Genomic DNA, 22125 nt, shown 5'->3' with positions numbered 1-22125 from the left:
GCGAAATCAGTACTGCATTTACCTGTTAGATCGTAACGATTTCTGCTATAACTGGATACTGTTGTTCTTCATCGAATTAATGGCGGAATTAATCTTAAATGGAGGCCGAAAATTACCTACATGAAACGAATGAGCCGTTATGTTGTCAGATGCGTCCCATTGTTCCTCTAAGCTCCGTTCGTTTTTTTGGAAGTATTCTTTTGACACCTTGGCATTTGGTTAAATCATATTGTTTTTCTTCGACATGAGATGAACGGTGTTGCAGCGATCTTTCTGGGCGGCGCAGGCGGGTTCGGAGTGACGGCAGGTGCGCACCGGCTGTGGACGCACCGTGCCTACAAGGCTACGTGGCCTGCCAGGGTCATCCTCATGGTCTGCTACTGCATCGCCGGACAGGTGAGTGAATTTCCTACAACAGCACGCGCTGCGTTTTAACATACAGCAGCAGTCTGAAATACCATTCCATAAGCACTATGCGATCAAAAGCATCCGGACACCTGGCTGAAAATGACTTACAAGTTCGTGGCGCCCTCCATCGTTAATGTTGGAATTCAATATGGTGTTGGCCCACCCTTAGCCTTGATGACAGCTTCCACTCAGGCAGGCAATGCTGGAAGGTTCCTTGGGGAGTGCTGCACGGAGTGCTGCAATGAGGAGAGGTATCGATTTCAGTCGGTCAAGCCTGGCACGAAGTCGGCGTTCCAAAACATCCCAAAGGTGTTCTATAGCATTCAGGTCAGGATTCTGTGCAGGCCAGTCCATTACAAAGATGTTATTGTCATGTAACCACTCCGCCACAGGCCGTGTATTATGAACAGGTGCTCGATCGTGTTGAAAGATGCAATCGCCATCTCCGAATTGCTCTTCAACAGTGGGAAGCAAGAAGGTGGTTAAAAAATCAATGCAGCCCTGTGCTGTGATAGTGCCACGCAAAACAACAAGGGGTGCAAGCACCCTCCATGAAAAACACGACCACATCGTAACATCACCGCCTCCGAATTTTACTGTTGGCACTACACACGCTGGCAGATGACGTTCACCGGGTATTCGCCATACTCAGACCCTGCCATCGGATCGCCACATTGCGTACCGTGATTCGTCACTCCACACAACGTTTCCCCACTGTTCAATCGTCCAATGTTTACGCTCCTGACACCAAGCCAGGAGTCCTTTGGCAATTACCGGCGTGATGTGTGGCTTATGAGCAGCCGCTCGACCGTGAATTCCAAGTTTTCTCACCTCCCGCCCAACTGTCAAAGTACTTGTAGTGGATCCTGATGCAGTTTTGAATTCCTGTGTGAAGGTCTGGATAAAATAGAAATGTCGTGTGGCTAGGGCCTCCCGTCGGGTAGACTGTTCGTCTGGCGCAAGTCTTCCGAGTTGACGCCACTTCGGCAACTTGCGTGTCGGTGGGTATGAAATGATGATGATAAGGACAACACAACACCCAGTCCCCGAGCGGAGAAAATCTCCGACCCAGCCGGGAATCGAACCCGGGCCGTTGGTATGACATTCCGTCGCGCTGACCACTCAGCTACAAGGGGCGGACATGACCTGGATAGATGTCTGCCTATTACACATTACGACCCTCTTCAACTGTCGGCGGTCTCTGTGAGTCAATAGATGAGATCGGCCTGTACGCTTATGTGCTGTACGCGCCCCTTCACGTTTCCACTTCAGTATCACATCGGAAACAGTGGACCTAGGGATGATTAGGAGTGTGTAAATCTCGCGTACAGGCGTATGACACAAGTGACACCCAATCACCTGACCACGTTCGAAGTCCGTGAGTTCCGCGGAGCGCCCCATTCTCCTCTCTCACGATGTCTAATCACTACTGAGGTCGCTGATATTTATTACCTGGCAGTTGGTGGCAGAACAGTTCACCTAATACGAAATGGGAGGTGTCCAGATACTTTTGATCACATAGTGTACATATGCAAAGCAATGAATTTTCCTGGAGAAGATCTACACTCAGAATTTAGGACTGTGAAAATATTATACACTGATTCGACAAAAGTCATGGGATACCTCCTAATATCGTGTAGAACCTCCTTCTTCCCGACTTACTGCAGCAGTTCGACGTGGAATATACTCCACAAGTCGTTGGAAGTCCCACCCAAAAATATTGAGCCACGTTGCCTCTATAACCGTCCATAATTGCGAAAATGTTAGCGGTGCAGGTTTTTGTGCACGAACTGACTTCTCGATTATGTCCCATAGCGATGTCGGTGTGCAAATAAATCGCTCAAATTGTCCAGAATGTTCTTCAAAACAATCGCGAAAAACTGTGACCCGGTGAAAATTCCATTGTTTTTTGGTCACATCAAGTCCATAAATGCTGGAAATGGTCTCCAAGCAACCGAACGTAACCGTTTCCAGCCAATGATCGGTTCGGTTGGACCAGAGCAGCCAGTCCATTCAAGGTAAAAACCTCCCACAGTATTATGGAGCTACCACCAGCTTGCACAGTCCCTTGTTGACAGCTTGCTCGCATGACTTCGGGGGATTCGCGATACACTCGAACCCTACCACCAGCTCTTACCAATTCAAATCGGAACTCATCTGACCAGGACACGGTTTTCCAACTAACATAGTCACGAGCCCAGTACGGGTGCTGCAGGCGATGTCGCGCTCTTAGCAAAGGTACTTTCGTCGGTCCTCTGCTGCCATAGCTCATTAAAGCCAAATTTCGCCGCACTGCCTTAACGGATACGTTCGTCATACGTCCGACACTGATTCCTGCAGTTGTTTCACGCAGTGTTACTTGTCTGTTAGCAATGAGAACTCTAAGCAAACGCTGCTGCTCTCGGTCTTCAAGTGAAGGCCGTCGGCATTTGAGTTGCCCGTGGTCAGAGCAAAATGCCAGAAATGTGGTTCAAATGGCTCTAAGCACTGTGGGACTTAACATCTCAGGTCATCAGTCCCCTAGAATTAGTACTTAAACCTAACTAACCTGAGGACATCACACACATCCATGCCCGAGGCAGAATTCGAACCTCCCACCGTAACAGCGGCACGGTTCCGGACTGAAGCGCATAGAACCCCTCGGCCACAGCGGCCGGTGCCTAAAATGTGGTATTCCTGGTACACACTTGACACTAGGGATATAGGAATATTGAATTCCCTAACGATTTCCGAAATGGCATGTCCCATGCGTCAAGCTCCTACTACTACTCTGCATTCAATGTCTGTTAATTCCGTCGAGCGGCCATAACCACGTCGGACACGTTTTCATATGAGTCACCTGAGTACGAGTGACAGCCCTCCCAATTCACTGCCCTTTTATATCTTGTGTACGTTATGCCACCGCCATTTGTGTTTGTGCATGTCGTCATCCCATGACTTTAGTCACCTCAGTGTACAGTTATGGAATGGAAAACCGTGCGCGGGCTGTTGTGGCCGAGCGGTTCTAGGCGCTTAAGCCCGGAACCGCGCTGCTGCTACGGTCGCAAGTTCGAGTCCTGCCTCGGGCATGGATGTGTGTCATGTCCTTAGGTTAGTTAGGTTTAAGTAGTTCTAAGTCTAGGGAACTGATGACCTCAGATGTTAAGTCCCCTAGTGCTCAGAGCCATGTTTTTGAAAATCTAGCACCACGTCACCGCGTCCGACACTTAACAAACTCTTTGGCATTGCCCATCGTATTACAGGTATTAAGTGATTTAACTTTCATTCCACTTACATTTCTTGTCCATCATCATCTGTACGACGTGTGGGCCTCACGAGCAGGAATACACTCTAGTATAGGTTGTGGCATTGGAGCAAATAGCTTCTAAATGTCATTTTTATGACTCTCCTGCTGTGCCTGAAACACGTTGCCTCACTTCATGAAAACTGCTGACTCGATGTTTAAAAGGAAGTAAAAATTTTCCCATCGTATCACATACAGGTGGTGAACAAAAATATGGGATTCCGCGAGAAATGCATGTTTGCACATAAATGCAGATGCTAGGCAAGGCTGCTGCTTGCGCTGTTATACGAGGGTGAGTCAAATGAAAACCTTAAATTTGTAATAACAAATCAAAATTTCGCGCCGTTATCCTGTAAGTTGGTGAGCGTGCTACAAACAGCGTGCAGATTGGCCTGTAGGTGGCAGCATAGTGCAGATGCACACGTACCATCGCAGTATCAGTATAAAGATGGCCGCCTCACTTGCGACTTGCACCAGGGAAGAACAGCGTTCTGTTATTAGATTTTTGCGTAGTGAAGGTGTGAAACCTATTGAAATTCATTGACGTATGAAGGTTCAGTACGGTGATGCATGTTTGTCACAGCAGCAAGTCTACCAATGGAGTAGGAAGTTCGCAAATGGTGTGACTTCAGTGGAAGATGCTCCTCGTCCAGGTCGGGCATAACGATTTGTGACTCCACAGAACATCGCAGTAGTTGAAGCCATAGTGAAGGAAAAGCGCAGAGCACACTGAATGGCATTGCAGCATGTTTACAGATTAGTCATGGGTCAGCACACCACATTGTGCATTATGTTCTCCAGTTTCACAAAGTGTCTGCAAGGTGGGTACCATGGCAGCTGACTCCTGAAATGAGAGAACGACGTGTTGATGGTTGTGAAGAGCTTCTTCGGCGCTTTGAACGAGAAGGTGATGGCTTCCTTGCAAGAATCGTTACTGGGGGCGAAACCTGGGTTCACTTCCACCAACCGACCGGAAACGAAGAGAGCGAGCAAGGAATGGCGCCATTCTTCATCACCAAAACCAAAGAAATTTCGAACAGAACCATCAGCAGGAAAGATTCCTGACTCTCTTTTGGGACGAAAAAGGCGTCATTTTGGAATATTACGTGCCTAGAGGGACCACTGTCACCAGAGCATCGTACACAGATCTCATAAAATAGCATCTGCGGCCTGCAATCAAATCAAAGTGACGTGTATTGCTGTCAACAGGTTTCCTTTTGCAACATGACAATGCAAAGCCCCACGCTGCCTGTACTACAGTTGCAACAATCGCAGACCTGCATTTTGAGTGTCTTCCTCATCCACCATAGTCACCAGATCTTGCCCCAAGTGATTTCCATATGTTTGGACCACTCAAAGACGCAATGGGAGGAAACAAGTTCCGTTCTGATGAAGATGTAAGCCACGCAGTGCATGAGTGGTTGCGCGGACTACCAAAAGATTTTTTTTCTAAAGGAATTTATGCACTTTGTAAGCGCTGGAGGACTTGCATTGAGCGCAGAGGAGATTATGTTGAAAAATGATACAGCTTTGTACCATTTCCGCCAAATGAATAATATTTAAAAAAATATTTAAGGTTTTCATTTGACTCACCCGCGTATTTTGCCACGAACGGTACCTGTGCAAATGTCCGCAGTATGTAGGAAGTCTCCGTCGTGGCCAGAACAGTGTTCTGCGCAGTTGTGAGTGCATTTTGTCGCAAGTAAGTTTTGTTTTAGTTTTAGGGCGCAAAACTGCTATGGTCATTAGCGCCGCAAGTAAGTGAAGTCAGATGTGGGCAGAATGTTGGTGCTCATATAGTGGTTGCTTCCACAACCAAGGTAGTCGAGGTGTTTGGTGTTTCGAGAGGCATCGTATCGAAAATTTATACCACTTACGACTACAAGGAAAGTGGGCAAACATCATTCGCTACGTCACAACGCCGACGAAAGTGGGTGTTGAATAATCGTTACAGTCAGTTGTGGAAGATTATTGTAACGACAGCTGCGGAAGTCATTGCAGAACTAAATTTCACACTCGCGAACCATGTCAGCACCAAAACAACGCCCGTAATAGGATAACGTGGTGCCGAAGTCATAAAACCTGTACTATGGAGTTACGGAAGAATGTACACTACTGGCCTTTAAAAATGCTACACCACGAAGATGACGTGCTACAGACGCGAAATTTAACCGATAGGAAGAAGATGCTGTGATATGCAAATGATTAGCTTTTCAGAGCATTCACACAACGTTGGCGCCGGTGACGACACCTACAACGTGCTGACATGAGGATAGTTTCCAACCGATTTCTCATACACAAACAGCAGTTGACCGGCGTTGCCTGGGGAAACGTTGTTGTGATGCCTCGTGTAAGGAGGACAAATGCGTACCATCACGTTTCCGATTTTGATAAAGGTCGGATTGTAGCATATCGTGATTGCGGTTTATCGTATCGCGACATTGCTGCTCGCGTTGGTCGAGATCCAATGACTGTTAGCAGAATATTTAATCGGTGGGTTCAGGAGGGTAATCCGGAATGCCATGCTTGATCCCAACGGCCTCGTATCACTAGCAGTCGAGATGACAGGCATCTTATCCGCATGGCTGTATCGCATCGTGCAGCCACGTCTCGATCCCTGTATCAACAGATGGGGGCGTTTGCAAGACAACAACCATCTGCACGAACAGTTCGACGACGTTAATGATGCTGTGTTCCAAGACGACAAGGCTCTTTTCCGCACAGTTTGCATCACCCAGGACTGTTTTACTGAGCACGAGGACGAACTGTCGCATCTCCCCTGGCCATAGCCGATCGCAGTGTTACTGAGTCTTTGTGATCTGCTTTGAAGAGGACGGGGACCCCCTGCATCACCGTTACCTGAACTTACCCGTATTTTGCAGGAAAAATGGTATAAGATTCCCTTGAAAATTGTACGGGACTTGTACGTATCCATTCCGAGACCGCTGGTAGCTCGCTCAAATTCCCGCGCCTCTTTTGGACATTTTTTACGTTTGCGTAGGCCCCGTAATATGGCCGTCGTGGTTCAGTGGATAGCGCGCTGTACTCCGGCCCTGGAGGTCCCGGGTTCAATACCAGGCAGTTGTGGGGTTTTTCCTCCTTCGAGTCTCCAGGACGGCCACAGTTCCACACACCCTGATATCAAATGCGCACTGGGGTTCTTTTCTGAGGGTAAATGGCCAGGTCGATGTGTTCGCCACCTCCCCCCCACCCCCCCAAACCTTCCCCAGTGACGTGGCGAGGAAAGGCCGCAAGCTGTTTGCAGTCTCAGGCAACAAATTTTACCTTACCTTCTTTTTTTCAGTCATCAGTCTTAAGTTTGATGTGGCCCGCACGAATTCCTCTCCTGTGCGAACCTCATCATCTCCGAGCAGCTTTTGCTCTCTGCGGCTCTCGCTAGTACCATGGAAGTCATTCCCTGATGACTTAACACATGTCCTATCATTCTGCCCCTTCTCCTTTCACCTTACCAGTCCACCTAATTTTCAACATTCGTGTATAGCACGACATCTCAAATGCTTCGATTCTCTTCTGTTCCGGTTTTCCCACAGTCCTTACCTTATAGACGCTGCAATGATCAAGCGTTCGGCTGCTGAAGCATGTAATTGCTTAACACTACCCAATTCTGGCATCTAACAACTCCGTGTATTTTTCCTCAGTGCAAAGTGTGTCGTCCTATCTATACAACTGTGTCAAGAGAAATTTTTCTAGCTGACAAAATTTTGTTTTTACGACTTACACGTAATCATTCAAAAAATCCTAGGGCGGCGTTATCGGTCTGAAGGAGCTGAAACTTGACATAGAACTCTCATTTGAACTGCCCTACACAATGATGTTAACAATTCTGACCCCTCACTAGCACTGATAGTTGGTAATTCACAATAATGTGATCCAAAGCGAAAGCAAATACGAACAACTGATACACTACTGCTCCGATCTCAACATGGCGCTAACCCCATGAATGTAATGTACAACTAACCACCCATACAACGAGAGCGTGCTGAAAGGTAAGGCCTCTGATTTTTTTGTGAAAACTCTTAAAGCTTTTAAATTATACACTACTGGCAATCAAAGAAGAAATGCAGATGATAAACGGGTATTCATTGGACAAATACCAGGTGATCAAAAAGTCAGTATAAATTTGAAAACTGAACAAATCACGGAATAATGTAGATAGAGAGGTTCAAATTGACACGCATACTTGGAATGACTTGGGGTTTTATTAGAACAAAAAAAAAAATAAATACAAAAGTTCAAAAAAAGTCTGACAGATGGCGCTTCACCTGATCAGAATAGCAATAATTAGCATAACAAAGTAAGACAAAGCAAATATGATGTTCTTTACAAGAAATGCTCAATATGTCCACTATCATTCCTCAACAATAGCTGTAGTCGAGGAATAATGTTGTGAACAGCACTGTAAAGCATGTCCAGAGTTATGGTGAGGCATTGGCGTCGGATGTTGTCTTTCAACATCCCTAAAGATGTCGGTCGATCACGATACACTTGCGACTTCAGGTAACCCCAAAGCCAATAGTCGCACGGACTGAGGTCTGGGGACCTGGGAGGCCAAGCATGACGAAAGTGGCGGCTGACAACATGATCTTCACCTAACGACGTGCGCAAGAGATCTTTCACGTACAATATGGGGTGGACCGCCATCCTGCATAAACATCGTACTAATAAAACCCCACGTCATTCCAAGCATGTGTGTCAATTTTTACCTCTCTATCTACGTTATTCCGTGGTTTATTAAGTTTTCAAATTTATACTGACTTTTTGATCACCAGGTATATTATACTAGAACTGACATGTGATTACATTTTCACGCAATTTGGGTGCATAGATCCTCAGAAATCAGTACCCAGAACAACCACCTTTTGCCGTAATAACGACCTCGATACGCCTGGGCATTGAGTCAAACAGAGCTTGGATGGCGTGTACAGGTACAGCTGTCCATGCAGCTTCAACACGATACCACAGTTCATCAAGAGTAGTGACTGGCGTATTGTGACGAGCCAGTTGCTCGGCCACCATTGACTAGACGTTATCAATTGGTGAGAGATCTGGAGAATGTGCTGGCCAGAGCAGCAGTCGAACATTTTCTGCATCCAGAAACATGCGGTCGTGCATTATCCTGCTGAAATGTAGGGCTCCGCGGGGATCAAATGAAGGGTACAGCCAAAAGTCATAACACATCTGAAATGTAACGTCCACTGTTTAAAGTGCCGTCAGTGCGAACAAGAGGTGACCGAGACTTGCACCCGATACCATCACGCCAGGTGATACGCCAGTATGGCGATGACGAATACACGCTTCCAATGTGCGTTCACCGCGATGTCGCCAAACACGGATGCGACCATCATGATGCTGTAAACAGAACCTGGACTCATCCGAAAAAATGACGTTTTGCCATTCGTGAACCCAGGTTCGTCGTTGAGTACACCATCGCAGGCACTCCTGTCTGTGTTGCAGCGTCAAGGATAACAGCAGACATGGTCTCCGAGCTGATAGCCCATGCTGCTGCAAACGTCGTCGAACTGTTCGTGCAGATGGTTGTCTTGCAAACGTCCCCATCTGTTGATACAGGGATCGAGACGTGGCTGCACGATCCGTTACAGCCATGCGGATAAGATGCCTGTCGTCTCGACTGCTAGTGATACGAGGCCGTTGGGATCAAGCACGGCGTTCCGGACTACCCTCCTGAACCCACCGATTCCATATTCTCCTAACAGTCATGGAATCTCGACCAACACGAGCAGCAATGTCACGATACGATAAACCGCGATCGCGATAGGCTACAATCCGACCTTTATCAAAGTCGGAAACGTGATGGTACGCACTTCTCCTCCTTACACGAGGCATCACAAGAACGTTTCACCAGGCAACGCCGGTCAACTGCTGTTTGTGTATGAGAAATCGGTTGGAAACTTTCCTCATGTCAGCACGTTGTAGGTGTCGCCACCGGCGCCACTGCAGCACGTCACCTTCGTGGTATAGCAATTTTAATGGTTAGTGGTGTAGAAGTTAATAATGTATGTTTAATTCAGAAAGCCTTAAGAGTTTGCACATAGAAATTCGGAGGCGTTATTTTACTGCACACCCTCGTAAATTTGGTGTTCGTAGCTTTAATGCGGAGCCGATCTCATTTTCAAACAATTGCGATAAAACACTGATGACTCCCTAGCTGCTGCTCACAAGAGCATGAAAATCCGGCTCCTGGGATGTTAATGTGTTCTTAATACAGTCCCCTAATCAAAATGGTAAGTCATCTAGGAACACAATAATCGCAAAATATTTTAATAAAAGTGGTCTTGCTGTGCTCAGCCGAAAACTCCACACTAATTGCTAAACAGACCTCGCATCCCCACAGTACCTTCTTAATTTCTTACACTTTCGCCCTCGCACCACCTTCCTAACTCCCTACCTTATTTGCCTACACCACCTTATCAATTTCTTACATTTTTGCTATTTTTTTATTTTTAATCTGTATTTAATAATTGATAATTTGTGAAGGGCGTTCAGAAGAAAAGGTACGAAACAACACTGTGGGTATAATTGAAGTCTTTATTCAAGAGTAATCACCAGAAGCCTGCGCGCAACTATCCCACAGTTTCACGAGCCGAAGGATTCCCTGTTCCCAGAATTTCTGTGGCTGTGACACGAGCTAGTCCTCCAGCGCGTTCCTTCCGTTCATCGTCCGAATTGAGGCGCTTTAGCTTCCACTTGAGCTTGGCCATTACACTTTGCGTGACCTCGGAGACGTGTGAACGCGCGTCATCGTGGAGCAGAATCACCTCTTCTGTGAACAGCCCAGGTCGTTAGCTCTTGATCGACTTTCGTAGTCTTTGGCGTGTCTCCAGTGGAGTTCACTATTAATTGTTTCTCCGTGCTTAAGAAATTCGATGAGTATGGGGCGTCGGACGTCGAGAAACGCTCTGAGCATCGTTCTGCCTGCTGAGGGCACAGCTTTGAATTTTTTAGGGGGAGGTGACGGCCCAACTTTGGCGTCCCTTGAAGTCTCACTAAGTTATCCCACAGTAGCATATGCAAATTTCAACCGGTTTGGTTGTTGCGCCGTTTCGTTCCTTCTCATTTGAACACTCCTGCGAGGGGCGTTTGAAAAGTCTGTGCAAATTCCGAGAGATGGCACCACCAGCGCCTATCGAGGACATGTTTAGTTAGTAGCATCTTTGGAAACGTTAGGTTAGGTTAGTGTTGTTTAACGTCCCGTCGACAACGAGGTCATTAGAGACGGAGCACAAGCTCGGGTTAGGGAAGGATGGGGTAGGAAATCGGCCGTGCCCTTTCAAAGGAACCATCCCGGCATTTGCCTGAAACGATTTAGGGAAATCACGGAAAACCTAAATCAGGATGGCTGGAGACGGGATTGAACCGCTGTCCTCCCGAATGCGAGTCCATGTGCTAACCACTGCGCCACCTCGCTCTGTCATCTTTGGAAAGAACGCTCACCAAGTTTCAGCCATATTGGTCTATTTCTTTGTGTTCGGCAGCAGTGTGAATCAAGGAAGTCGAGTGATTGTCAAAAAATGGACGAAAAAGAATTTCGTGTGGTGATTAAACATTACTTTATGAAAGGCAAAACGCCTCGGGAGACTAAAGAGAGACTTGATAAACATTACGGTGACTCTGCACCTTTGATTAGAACAGTTTATAAGTGGTTTCAAAATTTTCGGAGTGGCCATATGAGCACAAGTGATGCTGAACATTCTGGACGCCCTGTGGAGGTTACAGCCCCAGAAGTCATTGATAAAATCCATGATATGGTGATGGATGACAGAAGAGTTGCTAGTGCTGTGGGCACCTCGAGTGAACAGGTACATAATATTTTCCACAAATATTTGGACATGAGAAAGCTATCCGCAAGATGGGTTCCGCGAATTGCTGACGCTTGACCAGAAACAGAATCGTGTGAAGTGTTGCAAGGATGGTTTGCAGTTGTTCAGGAAGAATCCGCAGAACTTTAAGTGTCGTTTCGTCACTGTGGATGAAACATGGATACATTACTATACTCCTGAGACCAAACAACAATCTAAACAATGGGTTACCAACGGAGAATCTGCACCAAAAAAGGCGAAGACCATTCCTTCAGCCGGAAAGGTAATGGCCACTGTCTTTTGGGATTCGCAAGGGATAATCCTCATCGACTATCTGGAAAAGGGTAAAATTATTACAGGCGAATATTATTCATCGTTATTGGACAGTTTGAAACCGAGCTGCAAGAAAAACGCCGGCAATTGAACTGCAAAACAGTCCTTTTCCATCACGACAATGCACCAGCACACACTTCAGCAGTTGTGGTCGCAAAATTAATGGAAAAAGGATTCTAACTCGTTTCACGTCCCCCCTATTCTCCAGACTTGGCTCCCTCGGACTACTATTTGTTCCCCAATTTGAAGAAATGGCTGGCAGGACAAAGATTTTCTTCAAACGAGGAGGTGATTGCAGCAACTAATAGCTATTTTGCAGACTTGAACAATTCCTATTATTCGGAAGGGATCAACAAATTAGAGCAACGTTGGACGAAGTGTGTAAGTCTAAAAGGAGACTATGTCGAAAAATAAAAAAGGTTTACCCCAAACACGTAAGTAGTTTTTATTTTTGCATGGACTTTTCAAACGCCCCTCGTACATTATCAGAGTCATCTGCTCGCGGGGGGTGTTTTACTATTTAAAACCTGGATTTTGACTCTCCGTCTTACCATTATACACTGAAGCGCAAAAGAAACTGTTATAGGCATGCGTATTCAAATACAGAGATACATAAACAAGGAGAATACGGCGCTGCGGTCGGCAACGCCTATATACGTCAGTAAGTGTCTGGCGCAGTTGTTGGATCGGTTACTGCTGCTACAATGGCAAGTTATCAAGATTTAAGTGAGTTTGAACGTGATGTTATAGTATAGTTGGCACACGAGCATGGGACACAGCATCGCCAAGGTAGCAATGAAGTGGGTATTTTCCCGTATGACCAATAGACGAGTGTACCGCGAATATCAGGAATCCGGTAAAATATAAATCTCCGACATCGCTGCAGCCGGAAAAACATCCTCCAAGAATGGGACCAACGGCGACTGGGGAGAATCGTTCAAAGTCACAGAAATGCAATCCTCGCGCAAATTGCTGCAGATTTCAATGTTGTGTCATCAACAAGGGTCAACGTGCGAACCATTCAACGAAATCATCGATATGGGATTCCAGAGCCGAAGGTGCACTTGTGTACCATTGTTGACTGCACAACACAAAGCTTTACGCCTCGTCTGGGCCCTTCAACACCGACATTGGTTTGTTGATGTCTGGAAACATGTTGCCTGTTCGGACGAGTCTCGTTTCAAATTGTATCGTACGTAAGCATCCTGTCTGACCACCTGCGTTCATTCATGTCCATTGTGCATTCCGACGGATTTGGGCAATTCCAGTAGGACAGTGCAACTGCCTACACGTCCAGAGTGGATCCAGGAGCACTCTTCTGAGTTTAAAAACTTCCGCTGGCCACCAGTCTCCCTAGACATGAACGTTATTGAGCGTATCTGGGATGCCTTGTAACTTGCTGTTCAAAAGAGATCTCCATCCCCTCGTATGGACAGCCATGCAGGATTCATGGTGTCAGTTCCCTCCAGCACTACTTCAGACATTAGTTGAGTCCACGCCACGTCGTGTTGCGGCATTTCTGCGTGCTTGCTGGGCTCCTACATGTTATTAAGCAGGTGTACCAGTTTCTTTGGCTCTTCAGTTTTGCTCCACTTTGAAACCTTAAGGCGTTTCCCGCTCTCTGACACTTATACAATTTTCTTTCATAATGGCCAAGACAGACACAAAGCCGCACCATTGTTAGCAACATCATATCCAAATACGATGTGTTTATTTAGCAATACTACTGGCCATTAATACACCACGAAGATGACGGGCTACAGACGCGAAATTTAACCGACAGGAAGAAGATGCTGTGATATGCAAATGATTAGCTTTTCAGAGCATTCACACAACGTTGGCGCCGGTGGCGACACCTACAACGTGCTGACATGAGGAAAGTTTCCAACCGATTTCTCATACACAAACAGCAGTTGACCGGCGTTGCCTGGTGAAACGTTCTTGTGATGTCTCGTGTAAGGAGGAGAAGTTCGTACCATCACGTTTCCGACTTTGATAAAGGTCAGATTGTAGCCTATCGCGATCGCGGTTTATCGTATCGTGACATTGCTGCTCGTGTTGGTCGAGATCCAATGACTGTTAGCAGAATATTTAATCGGTGGGTTCAGGAGGGTAGTCCGGAACGCCGTGCTTGATCCCAACGGCCTCGTATCACTAGCAGTCGAGATGACAGGCATCTTATCCGCATGGCTGTAACGGATCGTGCAGCCACGTCTCGATCCCTGTATCAACAGATGGGGACGTTTGCAAGACAACAACCATCTGCACGAACAGTTCGACGACGTTTGCAGCAGCATGGACTATCAGCTCGGAGACCATGTCTGCTGTTATCCTTGACGCTGCATCACAGACAGGAGCGCCTGCGATGGTGTACCCAACGACGAACCTGGGTGCACGAATGGCAAAACGTCATTTTTTCGGATGAGTCCAGGTTCTGTTTACAGCATCATGATGGTCGCATCCGTGTTTGGCGACATCGCGGTGAACGCACATTGGAAGCGTGTATTCGTCATCGCCATACTGGCGTATCACCTGGCGTGACGGTATCGGGTGCAAGTCTCGGTCACCTCTTGTTCGCACTGACGGCACTTTAAACAGTGGACGTTACTTTTCAGATGTGTTATGACTCTTGGCTGTACCCTTCATTTGATCCCCGCGAAACCCTACATTTCAGCAGGATAATGCACGACCGCATGTTTCTGGATGCAGAAAATGTTCGACTGCTGCACTGGCCAGCACATTCTCCAGATCTCTCACCAATTGATAACGTCTAGTCAATGGTGGCCGAGCAACTGGCTCGTCACAATACGCCAGTCACTACTCTTGATGAACTGTGGCATTGTGTTGAAGCTGCATGGACAGCTGTACCTGTACACGCCATCCAAGCTCTGTTTGACTCAATGCCCAGGCGTATCAAGGCCGTTATTACGGCCAGATGTGGTTGTTCTGGGTACTGATTTCTGAGGATCTATGCACCCAAATTGCGTGTAAATGTAATCACATGTCAGTTCTAGTATAATATATTTGTCCAATGAATACCCGTTTATCATCTGCATTTCTTCTTGGTGTAGCAATTGTAATGGTCAGTAGTGTAGCAATATGTGTTTGCCCGTAAGTGTACTGACGCGCTTGCGCTGCTGGCAGAACCCGCTGTACGACTGGGTGCGCGACCACCGGGTGCACCACAAGTTCAGCGAGACGGACGCGGACCCGCACAACGCCCGCCGCGGCTTCTTCTTCGCGCACGTGGGCTGGCTCATGATGCGCAAGCACCCGGAGGTCGTCCGCCGCGGCAAGCAGATCGACATGAGCGACATCCTCGCCGACCCGGTCGTCCGCTTCCACCAGAAGTGAGTCCGCCGCAGCTCTCTTGTCAACAATACGAGCCTCACACTCAGTCATAAGCAACAGATTACAACCAATAACATTTGTATTTTAGACAAACCACCTACCCGTATTAATCTATAGATTTCACCGTCACTTTTCAATGTTGTCTCCAATTCTCCCACCGTTTTGTAAGTCTGAAAATTCCCATGTGGCAGAAGTTCGCACCAGCTGCTCAACAGAAATGATAAATGGAAGTCGTTTGATTGTCAAACGGGCAATGTGTGACGACTTCAACGAGTAAAGTAGCAGAACATTATAGAAAAAAAGATCTTCCACCGCAAAAAAAAAATTCTGGTCGCTGCGAAAGGTGTCAGTGGCATCAGAGTTATTGTTCAGACACTCATGATAACACAGGAACTGAAACTGAAAATAGAAAGGCAAAAGAAAATGCTGAGTCCCATCTTTAACTATCCCTTTACAAAGGTAATTCCAGGTGTACTATCTTAGTTTAATCCTTGCACCACTGCAATGATGACTGGTAAGTCAACCGAGAAACAAATGAATTCCCTAAAATTTAATAGAGATCGACAGACAGGTGGAATACTACGTTGGCTGACTGTAGGAATGTACAAAATGACTGAGACAAAATTTCTAATTGATGAGATGAATGGCAGCTTGCTCTAAATGTAGAAAAATGTAAGTTAATGCGGATGAGTAGGAAAAACTGTCCTATAACGTACGAATAAGCATTGGTAAGGTGAGGTTTGACGCAGTCACTTTGATTACGTAACTAGGTGTAACGTTGCAAAGTGGTATCAAATGGAATGAGCACTTCAGGTTGGTATTAGGGAAGGTGAATGCTCGTCTTAGTTTTATTGGGAGAATTTTAGGAAAGTGGAGCTCATCTATAAAGGGGGCAGCGAATAGAATGCCGGTGCAACCCATTCTCGAGTACTGTTCGAGTATTTGGCATCCCTACGTCGGATTACAGGAAGACAATGAAGCATTTCAGAACTGATAGGTTCAATAAGCACTCAAAAATACGGAGATGCTTCTCGAACTCAAATGGGAATTCCTGGAGGGAATTTGATGTTCCTTCCAGAAGGCACTATTGCGCAAATTTAGAGAACCAGCATTTGACACTGACAGCAGAACAATTCTGCTGATGCCAACGTACATTTCGCGTTAAAGACCATGAAGATAAGATGCGAGTAATAAGGGCTCATATGGAAGCTTTTAGACAGTTGTTTTTCCATCGCTCTATTTGAGAACAGAACAGCAGAGGAAATTAGTAGTAAAGATACAAGGTACCTTCTTCCATGCACCGTAAGGTGGTTTCCTGAGTATGTATGTAGATGCAGATGTAGATCTTCATAAGATTCTAAGTAGAATCATATACACTGATCAGCCAGAACATTATGATCACCAGCCTACTATCGACATAAGTCCATCCAGGCAACAGCAGTGTCACCTGGTGAGGAATGATTTCTAGACAGATACGTGCACGGTCCGTGAAGTATCAGTGAGCATACTGTCCATGTTTAGAATGGGGAAGTCACGTATCTATCTGACTTGTGAGGGCCCAGAGGCTCAGCACGAGCACTTTGTAAACTGCAGGACTTGGGGAGTTCAAGGAGTGCTGTGAGTGCCTTCAATGTGTGGCAGAACCAAGGTGAAGTCACATCTAGACATCGTGGAGTTGGGTGGTGTAGTGGTCGCCTGGTCGTAGATATTGCTAATTGCTATAATCGCACTATTTCACTCCCATTTACGGAGCTTGTTAGCACTTGATGTTAGGTTGGCGCCATTAAAATGCATTGTGTTGTGGTAATCGCTGCTACTTGCTGGATCGCTGCTGTCTCTCGATGCTGATGCTGGCTCTACATCTGGTTGTCTAGGGTTAAAAACATGAGGTCCCGTGTTTTCTATATGCTTTTGATGATAAAGAACGAGCGAAACCAACAAATATGTAAACTTCAAATATTTATTGCTCTGGTGGCCATCTTAATTCCACTGTCCACCAAAGACCATGACACAACACAAAGTAGTACTTTCTTTACATGTTCTTTGCATTGTTTATCCACCTCAAACAATAACACACAGACACACTTTACCAAAGTGACATTCCGACTGCCTCCCGACCGTTCTTGCTGCTTGTATTTATAACATTGTCAAAGAACTACTAAAAAGAGATATAGTTTACAAGTCACATGTACATCTGTTATCATAATTTGTGCAGAAAAGTTATTAATTTGCATCGAGTGACATAATTTAACATGTTATTAAAATGACAGACAGATTTGTTGACTTGACAGAATAATTCTTTGTTACAAAAAGGCCGTTTTTTAGAAGTTTGTCAATTGACTTCTCTAATTTACATAAATAAGTAAATAACTTGAATTATTAAAAATTACATTGGTTTTCGTCTAAAATAGGATTGATTTCGTGAATACTGAGTGAAACCGCTCCTAATGAACAAATAGGTTTCACTGGGTGATTTTTATTTAAGGAGATCCAAAATACCTAAGTTGGCCACTATTTTTCGTACTTCATATTAATTATTTAAGATGAACTTAGTGTTTTTACATGATGACATTTGCTGTATCAGTGATCAAGTGATATAAACTTTTGTGTGGGTCAGTTACTCAGTATAATTTAATGGGTTGACTGTTTATGCAGACATGTTATGCAATCATTGTTAACATACACAATAACTTTTCTATAATCATAAATACTCGTTAAACTGGTTGAATTTGGAGGGTATCGCATACTTCGGTACAGTAAAGCCTTTAATATGTTCCGTTACAGTGGCCACCTCTTGTTAAAGATGTCAGACGTTGTAGGCTGGGCAGGCATGTAAAACAGGACAGGCGATGAACTGTGGTGGACCTAACGTCAGACTTTAATGCTGGGCAGAGTACAAGCGTGTCTGAATACAAAATGGACTGAACACTCCTAACAATGGGCCTCCGCAGCCGATGACCCACAGAGGTGCCTATGTTAACACAACGACATAGACAATCGCAACTGAAATGAGCAAGTGACCATCAGCACTGGACATTAACATAGTGCAAGACCGTTGCATGGTCTGAAGAATCCTGATATCTTCTTCATAATGCCGACAGGAGGGTGTGAATCCCTCATCTTCCAGGGAAACAGCTCCTTGGCACCTATACTGTGGAAACAGTGACAAGCTAGCAGCAGCTGCATTATGCTCTAGGGAACATTCACGTGGGCATCTGTGGTCCAGTGGAATTCGTGCAAGATACCGCGATAGCCAAGGAGTATCGTACACTGGTTGCAGACCTCATACAACCCTTCAGGGTGATCGCGGTTTTCGATAGTAGTGCCATTTTTCAACAAGATAATGCACGTGTTGCAAGGCCAGGAGTGTGATGGAGTGGTTGCAGGAAAACAGTGGCAAGTTCCAATTGATGTGCTGGCCCCCCCAAATCACCGGATCTAACACATTTGGGATGTGGTTGAATGCGGCATCATAGCTCGTTGCCCCCCTCTCCAGAATTTATGGAAATTAGCTTATGTGTATGTGTAGATGTGGTGCCAACTCCCTCCAGTGACCAACTAAGGCCTCATTGCTTTCATGCCATGATGTGTTGCTGCTGTTATCCATGCTCAAGGTGGACATACCAGCTATTAGGTAAATGGTCGTAATGTTCTGACTGATCAGTGTACCTTAGATTCCTTGAAAGAAACACTGTACCCAGCAGCTGGAGGAGATCGCAGGTTACACCAGTCTACTAGAAGAGTAGCAGAAGAGCTTCACAAAAACTACCATCCATTTCCTTTCAATTCTGTCTGTTAGACAATCACAGTATATATTCTGAGCTCAAATACGATAAGGTCCCCTCCTCTATGTCTACCAACACGTATTCCGTAAACATTGGTCATGTGGAATCCAACTCTCACTTTTCTCACTCAACATCCTGAAAGTCTTCCAGGCTTCCAGAAAGTATTTGACTCAGTATTACACTAGTGCTCACTAACGGAATCATGTTCATATGGGATATCAAAAGAAATTTGTGACTAGATTGAGGTTTTCTTGGCAGGGAAGGTGCAGCATGTTATCTTGCATGGGAAATCATCAACACAAGTAGAAGTAACTTGAGACACTTCCTAGGGAAGTGTACTGGAACCTTGTTGCATGTTAACATATTAAACACCTGGAAGATAACATTAATAGTAACTTCAGATATACTGCAGTTACTTGTACTGTATGAGAAAAGCTATACAAGTATTCAGTCAGATCTTGAAAGATTTATTTAGGCTGCACAGAGACTGGCAATTTACTTAATTGTCCAGAACTGTAAAATATGGCACTTTACAAAACACATAATCATAGTTTCCTATTACTATAAAGTCAATGTGCCACAACTGGAACCAGTTCATTCTAATATCTGATTGTAACAATTTTTGCAGGTATAAAATACAATGATCCCTTAAATTCATTCATATGTAAGACAGGTTACAGATTTATATTCATTGACATGCTATTGGGAAAATGCAAGCAGCCTACAAAGGAGAACAATTACAAAGCAGTCGTAGGTCCCATCAAAGACTATTGCTCAAGTGTGTGGAATACATGCCAAATAGGACTCAGGGGATATAATATGTACACAAAGAAGGGCAACACATATAGTCACAGGTTTGTTTGACCCATGGGAATGTGTCACAATACTGCCAAAAACCTGAACTGGCAGGTGCTCGAAGATATAACTCCAATTATTCTGCAAAAACCAACTTAAAACGTTTCAAAATCCATCACTAACTGAACAATCCAGAAAATTACAACACATCCGACATGTTACTCTCTTGCGATCCCACAAAAAAGATTACACTAATTAAATTTACATCTATACTCGGTGAAATGCGTGGCAGAGGATGCATCCCATTGTACTAGTTATTAGAGCTTTTACCTGTTCCATTTATGTTTGGAGCTCAGGAAGAATCATTGTTTAAAGGCCTCTGTGCTTTCTAAAGTTAATGTAATCTTGTCCTCACAACCTCTATGGAAACAATACATAGGGGTTGTAGTATATTCCTAGAGCCATCATTTAAAGCCAGTTCTTGAAATTTTGTTAGTGCACTTTCTCGGGAGTTTTCATCTATCTTCAAGAGTCTGTCAGTTCAGTTCTTTCAACTTGTCAATGGCACTCTCCTGAGGGTCAAACAAAATTGTGACTATTTGTGTTGCCCTTCTCTGTATACATTCGGTATTCCCTGGTAGTCCTATTTGGTATGGGTCCCACACATCTGAGCAATCCCAGAATGGGTCACACCAGTGGTTTTTAAGCTATCCCCTTTGTAACCTGATCGCATTTCACCAGTGCTCTACCAATAAATTGAAGTCTACCACATGCTTTCCATATGACGAAGCCTACATGCTCATTCCATTTCATATCCCTACAGAGCATTACACTCAGATATTTGTGTGAGTTGCTTTCTTTTTAAATCCACAATTTTAAAATTCTTTGCACCACTTTAAAAATTTGATCAAGATGTGGTTGAATATTTATGCAGCTTCTTTCAGACAGTACCTCATTACAGATAAATGCATCATCTGCAGACAATCTGAGGTTACTACTAACATTATCTGCAAGGCCATTAATATAGAATATGAATGGCTCCAACATATTTCCCTGTGATACTCTATAAGTTACTTCTACGTTTGCCAATGACTCTCCACCCAAGATAACTTGCTGCATCCTCTCTACCAAGAAATCCTCAATCCAGTCACCAATTTCACCTGATTGTACTTTTGATGATATGCTTTGGTGTGGCACTAAGTCAAATGCTTTACAGAAATTGAAAAATACTGCACCTGCCTAACTACCACAGCTTTCAGTATGTCATGCATGAAAAGTGTGTATTGGGTTTCACATGATCGATGTTTTCCAAATCCATGGTGGTTGGCATGAAAGAGGCCATTCTGTTTGAAATATCTCATTAACTATGAGCTTAGAATATGTTCTAAGGTTCTACAACAAGTGGATGTCAAGGATATTGCACAGTAATTTTGTGGATCCTTCTGCTACCCTACCTGTAGAGGTATGTGACCTACAATTTCTTTGTACTATTCGACTTTTTTTTTTCAAGGGATCTACAGTAGGGACTAACATAGTGGCAAATTCATTACAGATTCTGATAGGGATTCCACAGATTACTGGGGCCTTCTTCAATTCTAGCTATTTCAGTTGATTTTCAACACCACTGATACTAATATCTGTACCACTTTTCAATAATACGAGAATTAGATTGGAGCAATACCCCTAGATTTTCATTTGTAAAGGAACATTTGAAACCTGAGTTCAGCTTTTCTGCTTTTGCTTTGCTACCTTCAATTTCAGTCTCTGAGTGTCTGAACACCAACTTTTATACTGCTTTACACAGGAACAGAATTTCTTTGGATTTTGGGAGAGATCCTTTGATAATATTCTGCTACAGTGGTCAATGAAGGCACCACATATTGCCTTCTTGAGAGCCAAATGTGTCTCATTCAGCATCTTCATGCTTTGTTTCACACATATTATACAGTACTCTCTGTTTCTTTGGAAGTTTCTTTACAGTAACTGTAAACCATGTAGCATCCATCCCACCATAAACTATGTGTATACCTATCAACTGAATGGTCATCTATTCTTCGAAATCTGAGCCACAGTTCTTTTACATGCTGCTTTACAGATCTGAATGTTTAGAGTTCCTTACGGAGATACATCAGTACCGCTTTTTATTTAGCATGCTGTCAAAAGCCATGCTGAGATGGTTACACTGGTTCCCATCAGATCATCGAAGTTAAGCCCTGTTCGGGATGGTCAGTACTTGGGTGGGTAAGCATCCGGTTAAGCTTCTTTGCACCAATGTTGTGGATTAAATTCCAAACTTCTCCACAGTGTCTCATGAAGTGAGGACATCTGATAC

At 44.8% G+C, this 22125-nt stretch overlaps 1 protein-coding gene across 1 annotated transcript in view; it reads left to right on the top strand.

Moving 5' to 3' along the window:
- The first annotated feature begins 249 nt into the window (after window positions 1-249).
- LOC126159429 (acyl-CoA Delta-9 desaturase) overlaps window positions 250-22125 on the top strand; it is a 38932-nt gene continuing 17056 nt past the window's right edge. The window contains exons 1-2 of the mRNA XM_049916530.1: window positions 250-396; window positions 15007-15212. Of these exons, the coding sequence (XP_049772487.1) occupies window positions 250-396; window positions 15007-15212 (353 nt within the window). The remainder of the gene's footprint in view (window positions 397-15006; window positions 15213-22125) is intronic.

This window comes from Schistocerca cancellata, chromosome 2 (assembly GCF_023864275.1).
Source record: "Schistocerca cancellata isolate TAMUIC-IGC-003103 chromosome 2, iqSchCanc2.1, whole genome shotgun sequence".
Taxonomy (NCBI): Eukaryota; Metazoa; Arthropoda; class Insecta; order Orthoptera; family Acrididae; genus Schistocerca; species Schistocerca cancellata.
Note: the sequence above shows the minus strand (reverse complement) of the source record. Positions and strands in the feature narration are given on the sequence as shown.